Genomic DNA, 13,424 nt, shown 5'->3' on the forward strand with positions numbered 1-13,424 from the left:
CATGTGTGGTACCTTGTCAAAGGTCTTCTGAAAATCCAAATATACCACATCCACTGCATCTCCCTTGTCTAGCCTACTGGTAATTTCCTCAAAAACTTGTAATAGGTTTGTCAGGCAGGATTTTCCTTTAAGGAAACCATGCTGAGTTCTGCCTATCTTGTCATATGCCTCCAGGTACTCTGTAACCTCATACTTGACAATCGACTCCAACAACTTCCCAACCACTGATGTCAAGCTAACAGGTCTATAATTTCCTTTTTGCTTCCTTGCCCCCTTCTTAAATAGCGGAGTGACATTTGCAATCTTCCAGTCTTCCGGAACCATGCCAGAATCTATCGACTTTTGAAAGCTCATCGCTAATGCCTCCACAATCTCCACAGCTACTTCCTTCAGAACACGAGGGTGCATTCCATCTGGTCCAGGAGATTTATCGACCTTTAGCCTATTCAGCTTCCTGAGTACTTCTCTGTCGTAATTGTGACTGCGCACACTTCTCTTCCCTGCCACCCTTAAGTGTCTGGTCTACTGCTGATGTCTTCCTCAGTGAAGACTGTTGCATAATACTCGTTCAGTTCCTCTGTGATCTCCTTATCTCCCATTACAATTTCTCCAGCATCGTTTTCTATCAGTCCTATATCTACTCTCACCTGTCTTTTACTCTTTATATACTTGAAAAAGCTTTTAGTATCCTCTTTGATATTATTTGCTAGCTTCCTTCGATAGTTAATCTTTTCTCTCTTAATGACCTTCTTGATTTCCTTTCGTAAGGTTTTAAAAACTTCCCAGTCCTCTGTCTTCCCACTAATTTTTGCTTCCTTGTATGCCCTCTCCTTTGCTTTAACTTTGGCTTTGACTTCTCTTGTCATCCACGATTGCATCCTTTTTCCACTTGAAAATTTCTTCTTTTTTGGAATATACCTGTCTTGCACATTCCTCACTTCTCGCATAAGCTCCAGCCACTGCTGCTCTGCTGTCTTTCCCGCCAGTGTCCCTTTCCAGTCAACTTTGGCCAGTTCCTCTCTCATGCCACTGTAATTTCCTTTACTCCACTGAAATACCGACACATCAGATTTCAGCTTCTCTTTTCCAGTTTCACAGTGAACTCAGTCATGTTATGATCACTGTCTCCTAAGGGTTCCTTCACCTCAATCTCTCTAATCACCTGCAGTTCATTACACAATACCCAATCCAGTACAGCCGATCCCCTAGTGGGCTCAACAACAAGCTGTTCTAAAAAGCCATCTCGCAGACATTCTACAAATTCTCTCTCTTGAGATCCAGTGCTGACCTGATTTTCCCAATCTACTCGCATGTTAAAATCCCCCACAATTATCATAACACTGCCCTTCTGACAAGCCTTTTCTATTTCCAGTTGTAATTTGTAGTCCACATCCCTGCAGCTGTTTGGAGGCCTATAAATAACTGCCATCAGGGTCCTTTTACCCCTGCTATTTCTTAGCTCAACCCATGAAGATTCTGCACCTTCCGATCCTATATCACCTCTTGCTAATAATTTAATATCATTTCTTACCAATAAAGCCACGCCTCCCCCTCTGCCTACCTTCCTATCCTTCCGATACACCGTGTATCCTTGGACGTTCAGCTCCCAGAGACATGCATCCTTTAGCCAGGTCTCAGTGATGGCCACAATATCATACCTGCCAATCTGTAGCTGTACAACAAGATCATCCACCTTATTCCTTATGCTGCGTGCATTTAAGTATAACACCTTAAGACCAGTGTTTGATACTTTGATTTCACTGCAACTTTATTGCACTGCAACTCATCCCAATGGCTACAAATTTGCCCCATCACCTGCCTGTCTTTCCCGACATCTTTACTGCTCACTATCTTAGATTTATTTCTGTTTTCCCCTTCCTCCGCTCTATCATTCCGGTTCCCATCCCCCTGCCAAATTAGTTTAAACCCACTCTAACAGCTCTATTAAACTTTCCCGCCAGGATATTGGTCCCCTTCGGGTTCAGGTGTAACCTGTCCTTTTTGAACAGGTCATACTTCCCCCAGAAGAGATCCCAATTATCCAAGAATCTGAAGCCCTGCCCCCTACACCAGTCTCTCAGCCACGCATTCATCTGCCTGATCCGACTATTCTTACCCTCGCTAGCATGTGGCACAGGTAGCAATCCCAAGATTACTACCCTGGAGGTCCTGCTTCTCAGCTTCCTTCTTAACTCCTGGAAATCTCTCTTCAGGACCTCCTCCTTTGTCCTATCTATGTCATTGGTACCAACACGTACCAAGACAACTGGCTGCTCACCCTCCCCCTTTAGAATATTCAGGACCCGATCCGAGACATCCCGTACCCTGGCACCTGGGAGGCAACACACCATGCGGGTATCTCTGTCAGGCTCACAGAATCTCCTGTCTGTTCCCCTGACTATGGAATCCCCCACGACTATCGCATTTCTCTTCTCCCTCCTCTCCTGCACAACAGCGCCAGGCTCAATGCCAGAGACCCAGTCACCATGGGCATCCCCTGTCAGGTCATCCCCCTCAACAGCATCCAGAGCAAGATATTTGTTGCTGAGGGGGACAGCCACAGGTGTGCTTGCCACTATCCGGGCATTTCCCTTCCCTCTCTTGACAGTGACCCAGTTTTCTGACCCCTGTAGCATAGGGATGAGTACCTCCCTGTAGCTCCTATCTATCACCTCTTCACTTTCCCTGATAAGCAGTAGGTCATCAAGCTGCAGCTCCAGGTCCCTAACACGGTCTCTGAGGAGCTGCATCTCGGTGCACCTGGCGCAGATGTGGCCATCAGGGAGGCTGGAGGTCTCCCAGGATTCCCAGATCTGACACCCTGAACAAAGCACTAGCCCTGCAGGCATGCTACCTAATTCTACAGGAATGAAACAGGAAAAATAAGTCTACTCACCCACTTACCTCGCCAAACAGGCAAACTTTTTAAACCGTTAGCTCGTACTGTTTAGCTGTGAGAGCCATGCTGTTCCTGTCTGTCCGGGCTGATTCGCGAAAGGGGTTGCGGGGGGGGGGGGGGAGAAAAAAAGAGTTGGCGCTTAAAGGGCTTAAAGGGCCCAAAACTACTCACAATATCCAAAGTGGGACCTCACCAGTGCTTTATAAAGTTTCAACATTACATCCTTGCTTTTATAATCTTGTGCTCTTGAAACGAATGCTAACAGCACCTTCCTCACCACAGACTCAACCTACAAATTAACCTTCAGGAAATCCTACACAAGGATCCTCAAGTCCCTTTGCACCTCTGTTTTTTGTAATTTTTCTCCATTTAGAAAATAGTCATTTTCTTTCATTTTTTCTACCAAAGTGCTTGACCATACACTTCCCAACACTGTATTCCACCTACCATTTCGTTGCCCATTCTCCTTATCCATCTAAGTCCTTCTCTACTTCCTCAAAAGTAAATGCCCCTCCACCTATCTTCATATTGTCTGCAAACTTTGCAACAAAGCCATCAATTCCATCATCCAAATCATTGACATATAATGTAAAAAGGATCAGTCCCAACACAGACCCCTGTGGAACACGACTTATCACCAGCAGCCAACCAGAAAAGGCTCCCTTTATTCCCAGTCTTTGCCTCCTGCCAAATCAGCCTCTGCTTTTATCATGCTAGAATCTTTCCTGTAATGCCACGGGCTCGTAGCTTGTTAAGCAGTCTCCTTGTCAAAGGCCTTCTGAAAATCCAAGTATACATCAAGCGATTCTCCTTTGTCCATCCTGCTTGGTATTTCTTCAAAGAAGATCTAAGTATATTTATTCAGTTGCTTTATACTGACTAATTATTCGCATGTGGAGATTTATATTTTTATTGAAATTTTCACGCGGGTTTATTCTGTTGGCTGTTATATAGTGAGTTAGTTCTCCACTTGTATTCATTAACAGTTGTTTAAGGAGATGATCAGATCCATAAAGCACTGCTTTGTGTAAATTTTGAATACAAACAAAGTGTAAAGTTGCTAAGCTGTCTTTGAAGAATGGCTGTGTTTGTTTTAATAGACTTTCATTAATATTAATGACCTTTGTATTCTTTTCCAGTCAAACCCTGGTCAAGTGAAGCTAAGCAAACCAGTAGCTTTATGGACTCAGCAGGAAGTCTGTAAATGGCTGAAGAAACACTGTCCCAATCAGTATCAGACCTACAGTGAGTCCTTCAAACAACATGATATAACAGGTAATGCAATGATAGACAATCCTGAAGGGTGGTCAGTAAAATGCTTTTAAGGTACCACATGTTTTGAAGATACTTACACCTCCCACGATTTTCTGTCATCCATTCCTCCTTTCCAGTCATCTGACGATCAAGGGTCATCTTTATTCACCATATGCATCTCCAAGTATTAGGAATTTGCTCTTTCGGGTCTCGACCCGAAAGGTCGACTCTTCACTGTTTTCTAGAAAAGCTGCCTGGCCTGCTGCGTTCCTCCAGCGTTTTGTGTGCATTACCCTGGAACTTGTTCTGGTGCATTGGTCAGGTGTAACTTGCAACAAAAAAAAACAACATTCAACAACTCTAGAGAATTATATAAAATATAAAGTTAGAGGTAAAAGTACAGATATGGAATATAAAGTGCATAAATACATTAATAATACCAGCATGTATTAACAATGTAATCAGCATTATAAAAAGTGGTTTAAGGTGTTTACAATGCAATGCTGTGACTGAGGTAGTACATAGAGGGAGGTGTGCGTGGGGAGGTGCAATTAGAATAGTTGATAAAATTAATTGTTTGGAGGACAAGACTTTTAAGATGGTGTGAAGTTTTTGTTTTAAGGGAGCTTCTGGAAAAAGCAACTCGCTGGGTGTTCAAATTCTGTCCACTTCTGTGTCCTATACACATACGAGTCCTGCAGTGATGGGAGGCTGCAGCCAATGACCTTTTCTGTTGACCTGACAGTCACTGCAGTGTTTGTACACTGTGAGAGGATGCTGCGCCAAACCGGACAGTGATGACTGGTGTGAGGATGCTCTCTATGATGGAGATGTAGCTGAGGCATTACGGAATTAGTCATCCCTTTATCACATTTCGATTGTCCAGGATTTACTCCAACTGAGAATCTTCTGACACTCCCTATCACAGCTGCAGAGAGAGTGCAGTGCAGGCAAATGACCGTAAAATAAGTGGAGGGGACGTATTCCATCTTTATCTTACTGGGGAACTCATAACGGTGGGATAGAAGGTCGAGTGCTGTAGTTGTAATGAATATAGGTGTCAATAATCACTGAAGGGGATATAAGAAAATGAAGCTCAACTGGTGCGATTTTACACAGAAATGAATTCTCACATCATGTACTAAGGGTAAAATCAATATTTGGATTGTTTAACACTGTAAAGAAACAACTTCACATAATTCACTTTATGGGCAAAGGTTTCCCTTTCAACAATTTCTCAAAATGAAAAATGCTGTACCTAATTCCACTAGAGACCTGAGCACCATGTTGTTTTAAAATTCTGCATAATAGCAGTGTAGTAATTATTCTATCATTCAAAAAATTGACAAGGTATTGAGTTCCACTATCTATATTTTCATTTCAACTTTTCCTTGACAGGTTAAGGTTCAAGATGGTTTATTGTCATTCATTGGTACACAACCATAAAAGAGAACAAAATGATAGTTACTCTGGATTTAATGCCACAGTAAAAACCACAATAAGCATAAAACCACAATAAATATAAATATAATTGCAATCCTGTAAAACACAGTGTACAAGTAACTGTTTGAGCGTAGCCATCTTACATCTTAAATCAATGGATCTGGGGTTGAGAGGATAACAGCTTCAAGTTCCTCGGCATCCACATCACCGAGGACCTCACGTGGTCTGTACACACCAGCTGTGTGATGAAAAAGGCACAACAGTGCCTCTTTCACATCAGACATTTAAGGAAGTTTGGTATGGGCCCCCAAATCCTAACAACTTTCTACAGGGGCACAATTGAGAGCATCCTGACTGGCTGTATCACTGCTTGGTATGGGAACTGTACTTCCCTTAATCGTAGGATTCTGCAGAGAGTGGTGCATCTGTAGTTGTGAACTTCCCATGATTCAGGACATTTACAAAGACAGGAGTGAGAAAAAGGCTCAAAGGATCATTGCAGACCCGAGTCAACGCAACCACAATCTATTCCAGCTGCTACCATCTGGGAAGCGGTACTGCAGCGTAAAAGCCAGGACCAACAGGCTCCTGGACAGCATCTTCCACCAGGCCATCAAACTGATTAACTAACGCTGATTTGAGTGTATTTCTATGTTACATTGACTGTCCTATTTATTATAAATTACTATGACTGCACATAGCACATTTAGATGGAGACGTGACATAAAGATTTTTACTCCTCATGTATGTGAAGGATGTAAGAAATAAAGTCAATTCAATTCAAACATACATAAAATTATCTTGTATACATAGACTAATTGTATTATATAAAGTGACAGAAATTGATGAAATGACAAAGTAACTCTTGATAAGAGGAACTTTTAAGCACACCAGTGGGAGGTGGTGCTTTAGCACTGCTGGCCCACCACCTCGAGGGAGTCTTGATCATAAGCGGGCCAAAACTCCTGAAGACAGGTGGCAGATCAACTGATGATCCCACTTGTGATAGCACAGGATAACATCTTAGTCCACGTGTATTTTGTAACTCTTCTAGATGGCAGCAGGCCTTATGAAAACACAGTAGGACAGTGAGTGTGTATGAGATGTGGAGTGCATGGGTGGATGAAGGAGGCTGAGGGGCTGTGGAGAGGAGTGGCTGATGTGGATGCAGTGGTGGTCGGGGGTGTAGAGGGGTGGGTTAATGGTTGGAGGTGTTAATCAGCCTTATGGCTTGTGAGAAGTAACTGTTTTTGAGTCTACTGGCCCTGGTGTTGATACTGTGTACCCTTTTCCCTGATTGGAGTGGGTCAAACAGTCCATGAGCAGGGTGGGTTGGATCATTTATGATGCTACAGCAGCTCTCTGTATATGTGCCCTTGAATGTGGGTGGGCTGGTGCCAGTGATGCATTGGGCAGCTTTAGCTACCTGTGATGGAGCCCTTCTGTCCACTGCGGTGCAGTTCCCGTACCACGCAGTGATGCAGCAGGTCAGGATGCCCTCACCTGTTTAAGCAAGGCCACGGCTACTGACGTACATAGACCACCTCTCTTCAGCCTCCTCGGAAAGTACAAGTGTTGGTGAGCTTTCCTGACTGGACGATATGTTCTGAGACCATGAGAGGTTGTGCAAGACGTACACTCCCAGGTGTTTAAAACTGCATGCAGATTCCACTACTATGGTGCCAATGTATACGGGGCTGTGAGTGGTGTGCTGAAGTCAATAACCATCTCTTTTGTCTTATTGACATTACGGAAATGGTTTCTTGCTTGGCACCAAGCCTCGAGCTCTTTCACCTCCTCCCTGTAAGTCGCCTCATTATTATTGGTGATGAGCCCCACCACCATCTTGTCATCGGTGAACTTGACCTGGGCGCAATATATTGTTACAGCTATAAAGGAGAAAAGACAGTGGCTACATTTCATTAGGGGTTTGAGGAGATTCGGTTTCTTAACTAAAACCCTCAAAAACTTCTACGAATGTACTGTGGAGAACTTTCTGACTGGCTGTATCACCAACCTGGTATTGGGGGTGGGGCTACTGCACAAGATTGAAGTAAGTTGCAGAAACTTGTAAAATTAGTCAGCTCTATCTTGGGTACTAGCCTCCGTAGTTGCCAAGACATCTTCAGGGAGCGGTGCCTCAGAAAGGTGGCATCCATTATTAAGGACCCCCATCACCCAGGACATGCCCTTTTCTCGTTGTTACCATCGGGAAGGAGATACAGAAGCCTGAAGGCACACACTCAGCGATACAGGAACAGCTTCTTCCCCTCCACCATCCGATTTTCTAAATGGAAGTTGAACCCATGAACACCATCTCGCTACTTTTTTAAAATTTTTGTTTGCGCTTCTTATTTTAAATTAAGTATTTAATAGACCAAACTGCAATAGCCTGAATTGATTTTCACTTTATGCAAATTCATCCTGCTATGAAATTCTTCGGCAAATCTTGTGCTTATTTCCAGGTGGTCTCAGGTTTTAATACTCTGCTAAACCATAATTACTACTTCGCTAAATACCTGGCTCTCAAAAATACATCATGCATGAGGGTATTTCAAAATAAAAGGGTTTAATGTTGTGCATGTATTTAAACTTTTAAATACAGAACTCTAAATAAAGATTTTTCAATGTAGATAAATCGTTAATGATATTGGTATTCAGCCAACTTACTGACATTTTGGCTAAATGCACTAGGGATCACTGATCTGACACTCACCAGCAGGGGGTAATGGAAGAGGCAAAGATCTCAAATGAAGATTGTCACCAAAGAGACTTGGGAGGCCTTGTGCAAGGTTAACCTCCAGGTTATGAAGAAGGTGAATGCAATGTTGGCATTCATTTCTAGAGGTAGAGAATATAAGAGCAGGGATGTGATGTTGAGGCTCTGTAAGGCACTCGTGAGACCACACTTGGAGTATTGTGTGCAATTTTGGGCTCCTTATTTTAGAAAGGATATACTGACATCGGAGAGGGTTCAGAGAAGATTCCTGAGAATGATTCCAGGAACGAAAGGGTTACCCTATGAGGAACGTCTGGCAGCTCTTGAGCTGTATTCCCTGGAGTTCAGGAGAATGGGGGGGATATCTCATAGAAACATTCCAAATGTTAAAAGGCCTGAACAGATTAGATATGGCAAAGTTATTTCCCATGGTAGGGGATTCTCGGACAAGAGAGCACGACTTCAGGATTGAAGGACGTCCTTTTAGAACTGAGATGTGGAGAAATGACTTTAGTCAGAAGGTGGTAAATCTGTGGAATTTGTTGCACGAGCATCTGTGGAGGCCAAGTCATTGGGTGTATTTAAGGCATAGATAGATAGGTTCTTGATTAGCCAGGGCGTCAAAGGATACGGGGTGAAAGCAGGGGAGTGAGGAAGATTGGAAGAATTGGAACAGCCTGTGATTGAATGGCAGAGCAGACTCGATGGGCCGAATGGCCTACTTCTGCTCCTATATCTTATGCGAGCAAATTTCTAACGATGTACTGTAGAGAGCATTGACAGGTTGTACCACCGTCTGATATAGAAGCTATGACAAACAGGATTACACGAGGCTGCAGAGGATTGTAGACTTGACCAGCTCCGTCACGGGCAAAACTCGCACCTCCATCGAGGACATCTTCAAAAAGATGGCATCCATCATTAATGCCAATCATCACCCAGGACATACCCATTTTTCATTTCTGCCATCAGGGAGGACACACAGGAGCCTGATAACCCACTCTCAGTATTTTAAGAACAGCTCCTTCCCCTCAGCCATCAGATTGCTAAATGGTCCATAAACACTACCTTGCTACATCTACCCATTCACCTCCTCTCTCACCTCCATTCAGGGCCCCAAGCAGTCCTTCCAGGTGAGGCAACACCTCAGCCGTGAATATTCTGGGGTCATCCATTGCATCCATCGTAAATTGGGGGACCACATCATCGAGCAGCTCCAAGAGTCAAACTTCCTGGTGGCCAAACATTTTAATTCCAATTCCCATTCCCATTCCGACAGCTAGGTCCATGGTCGCCTCTTGCCCCACAATGAGGCCACCCTCAGAATGAAGGAGCAACACCTTTATATTCCATCTGGGTAGCCTCCAAACCAATGGCATGAACATCAATTTCTCCTTCTAGTAAAAAAAAAGCACCCTTTCCCCTCTTCTATTTCCCACTCTCGCCTCCTACCTCTTCTCACTCCCTGAGTTCCCCTCCTCCTTCCCTTTCTCGTATAATCCACTCTCCTCTCATATCAGATTCCTTCATCTCCAGCCTTTGACCTTTCCCACCCATCTAGCTTCACCCATCACATTCTAGCAATCATCCTTCCCATAACTCCCACCTTTTTATTCTGGCATCTTCCGCCTTCCTTTCCAGTCCTGAAGGAGGGGCTTGGCCCAAAGCATCGACTGCTTATTCATTTCCACAGATGCTGCCTGACCTACTGATTTCCTCTACCATTTGTCTGTGTTGCTCCCTCCCTTCTGCGCTATTTAATTTTTTTTGTGTCGTAACTTTTTTATATCTTGCACTGTACCACTGCCACAAAACAAATAATCACAACATATGTCAGTGCTAATACATCTGATTCTGACTTGGGACATTCTTCCAAGTTGATAGAAATTGGTGAGGCTTTGTCACTAGCTCTAAATTCTGTGACAACACCTGGAACAACCAAAAATAAGTAATAATTCAGCCAAGTCCTTGAAGGACATGTCTTAGTCAGATCAAAAGTTTCCTCCTGAAAGACCTGGCAAACAAATTGGATTTTTGATATTTCAGCAGCTTTGATTTGCCTTTTCTCGATTCCAGAAATTCAACTGCAAATCTTTCCTAACCATGGCATGAATGGGGATTGTTGTGTTATCTGTTTTTCTCTTGTCAAGTACCTGCAGATCCCTTTGCAGCATTCGAAACAAAACAATGCAACACACTTTGACCTACGATGTTCAGATTACCCTTTAATCTACTCCCAAAATCAATCTAACACTACCCTCCCTCACAGCCCAGAATTTTTCTTTCATCTGTGTACCTATCCCTAATGTATGGAGACAGCAGCCAGAGAACTGGAAATGAATACCAATGAATTGATCCACTTGACCCGAAACAGGAGTGTGTGGGCCATGGCAGTCATAGTCATAGTCATAGTCATACTTTATTGATCCCGGGGGAAATTGGTTTTCATTACAGTTGCACCGTAAATAATAAATAGTAATAGAACCATAAATAGTTAAATAGTAATATGTAAATGATGCCAGTAAGTTATGAAATGTCCAGGACTAGCCTGTCGGCTCAGGGTGTCTGACCCTCCAAGGGAGGAGTTGTAAAGTTTGATGGCCACAGGCAGGAGTGACTTCCTATGACGCTCTGTGCTGCATCTCGGAGGAATGAGTCTCTGGCTGAATGTACTCCTGTGCCCACCCAGTACATTATGTAGTGGATGGGAGACATTGACCAAGATGGCATGCAACTTGGACAGCATCCGCTTTTCAGACACCACTGTGAGAGAGTCCAGTTCCATCCCCACAACATCACTGGCCTTACGAATGAGTTTGTTGATTCTGTTGGTGTCTGCTACCCTCAGCCTGCTGCCCCAGCACACAACAGCAAAGATGATAGCACTGGCCACCACAGACTTGTAGAACATCCTCAGCATCGTCTGGCAGATGTTAAAGGACCTCAGTCTCCTCAGGAAATAGAGACGGCTTTGACCCTTCTTGTAGACAGCCTCAGTGTTCTTAGACCAGTCCAGTTTATTGTCAATTCATATCCCCAGATATTTGTAATCCTCCACCATGTCCACACTGATCCCCTGGATGGAAACAGGGGCCTCCGGTACCTTAGCTCTCCTCAGGTCTACCACCAGCTCCTTAGTCTTTTTTTACATTAAGCTGCAGATAATTCTGCTCACACCAGTCAAAGCTCAAACGGGGCACGGCACATGATGATGATGATGACCCCTAACGTATCTGCCTCTATCACCACCCTGGCATCTTGACATCGCGTTCCTGCCGCCTACCACTCTCCACATGGTGAAAAGGGCAGCACCCTAGCGGAGTGGTTAGCACGGTGCTTTACGGTACCGGCCACCTGGGTTCAATTCCCACCGCTGCCTGTAAGGAGCTTGTACGTTCTCCACGTGACCACGTGAGTTTCCTCCGGGTGCTCGGGTTTCCTCCCAAAGGCGTACCAGTTATTAATTGTCCCGTAATTAGGTAGATTAAATTGGAAGATTGTTGGGTAGCACAGCTCAGAGAGTTGGAAGGGAGCTGTATTTCTAAATAAAATGTAAAAAACCTGTGCTTTTCTCCAGTCACTTTAAAGTTATGCCTCCTTGTGTTAGCCATTTCCGCCCCGGGGAATAGGTCTCTGGCTGACCACTCTATCATATTTATGTACACCTCAATCAAGTTAACTCTCTTTCTCCTTCGCTCCAAGGAGAAAAGCCCTAGCACATTCAACCAAGTGTCTACATTTCAGAACAGACGTCAGAAGAAATTGACTTTCAAATTTTGAATACTGCAGCTTGAGCACAATGTTTGCTAAGCTCCAGAAAATGCTGCCGATATTAAATTTAAATACCTTTTGAATTATTAAATTGAAATATCTGTCTTCGCCATACAATTATGGTAAATGTGATTCTAATTATCACCTCACTTAGGCAAGTCAAGCCACATCCAGTTGACAGGTTATTGCAAACCATCAAGCTCACCTTGGTTAAACTGGAAAGTCAACAGGCCCAAAGTACTCGGTGAATTTACCATTCATTCATCTTACTTTCTTATTTCTCTTTGACTAACGAATCTTGGTTGCTATATACAAGGCTGTGCTTCAGTCGTTCTTTAACAGGTTATTGATAAATTTTATGATGATTTACAACGACTTTTAAGTGCACTGTTTGTATTTTGCACGGCTTTGCAATTTGAGTTTATTGATCTTTCTATAAATAAAATGAATTATAAGCAACAAAAAAAAATCATTGCATTCAAAATGAATGAAGTCAGCAATGTTACAAATCCAGGAGTACTAATAAATTAAATTAATATACAACATCAAACTACATTTAGTGCAGAGTCAGTTTGCTTATCAGATCAAGCAAACAGAAAATACTGCTGTGAGCATTTGGGACAGATTTGGATAGTGGTTTTCATGGACTGTAATCGACTTTAATAGACCTGCTGCTTATAGTGCAAGGAGATTAGTGTGCAAACTTAAAGCACATGGTATTGGGGGTAAGGTATTGATGTGGATAGAGAATTGGTTGGCAGACAGGAAGCAAAGAGTGGGAATAAATGGGACCTTTTCAGAATGGCAGGCAGTGACTAGTGGGGTACCGCAAGGCTCAGTGCTGGGACCCCAGTTGTTTACAATATATATATAAATGACTTAGACAAGGGAATTAAATGCAGCATCTCCAAGTTTGCGGATGACACGAAGCTGGGCGGCAGTGTTAGCTGTGAGGAGGATGCTAAGAGGATGCAGGGTGACTTGGATAGGTTAGGTGAGTGGGCAAATTCATGGCAGATGCAATTTAATGTGGATAAATGTGAGGTTATCCACCTTGGTGGCAAGAACAGGAAAACAGATTATTATCTGAATGGTGGCCGATTAGGAAAAGGGGAGGTGCAATGAGACCTGGGTGTCATTGTACACCAGTCATTGAAAGTGGGCGTGCAGGTACAGCAGGCAGTGAAAAAGGCGAATGGTATGCTGGTATTCATAGCAAGAGGATTCGAGTAAAGGAACAGGGAGGTACTACTGCAGTTGTACAAGGCCTTGGTGAGACCACAGCTGGAGTATTGTGTGCAGTTTTGGTCCCCTAATCTGAGGAAAGACATTCTTGCC

At 43.6% G+C, this 13,424-nt stretch overlaps 1 protein-coding gene across 7 annotated transcripts in view; it reads left to right on the forward strand.

Annotated features, from left to right (window-relative positions):
- samd12 (sterile alpha motif domain containing 12) overlaps window positions 1-13,424 on the forward strand; it is a 155,612-nt gene that overhangs the window by 77,090 nt on the left and 65,098 nt on the right. For all 7 annotated transcript variants that reach the window (XM_072252553.1, XM_072252562.1, XM_072252598.1 and 4 more), the window contains exon 3: window positions 4,039-4,174. In XM_072252553.1, coding sequence (XP_072108654.1) covers window positions 4,039-4,174 — 136 coding nt within the window. The remainder of the gene's footprint in view (window positions 1-4,038; window positions 4,175-13,424) is intronic.

The sequence above is a fragment of the Mobula birostris genome, chromosome 1, assembly GCF_030028105.1.
Source record: "Mobula birostris isolate sMobBir1 chromosome 1, sMobBir1.hap1, whole genome shotgun sequence".
Classification (NCBI taxonomy): domain Eukaryota; kingdom Metazoa; phylum Chordata; class Chondrichthyes; order Myliobatiformes; family Myliobatidae; genus Mobula; species Mobula birostris.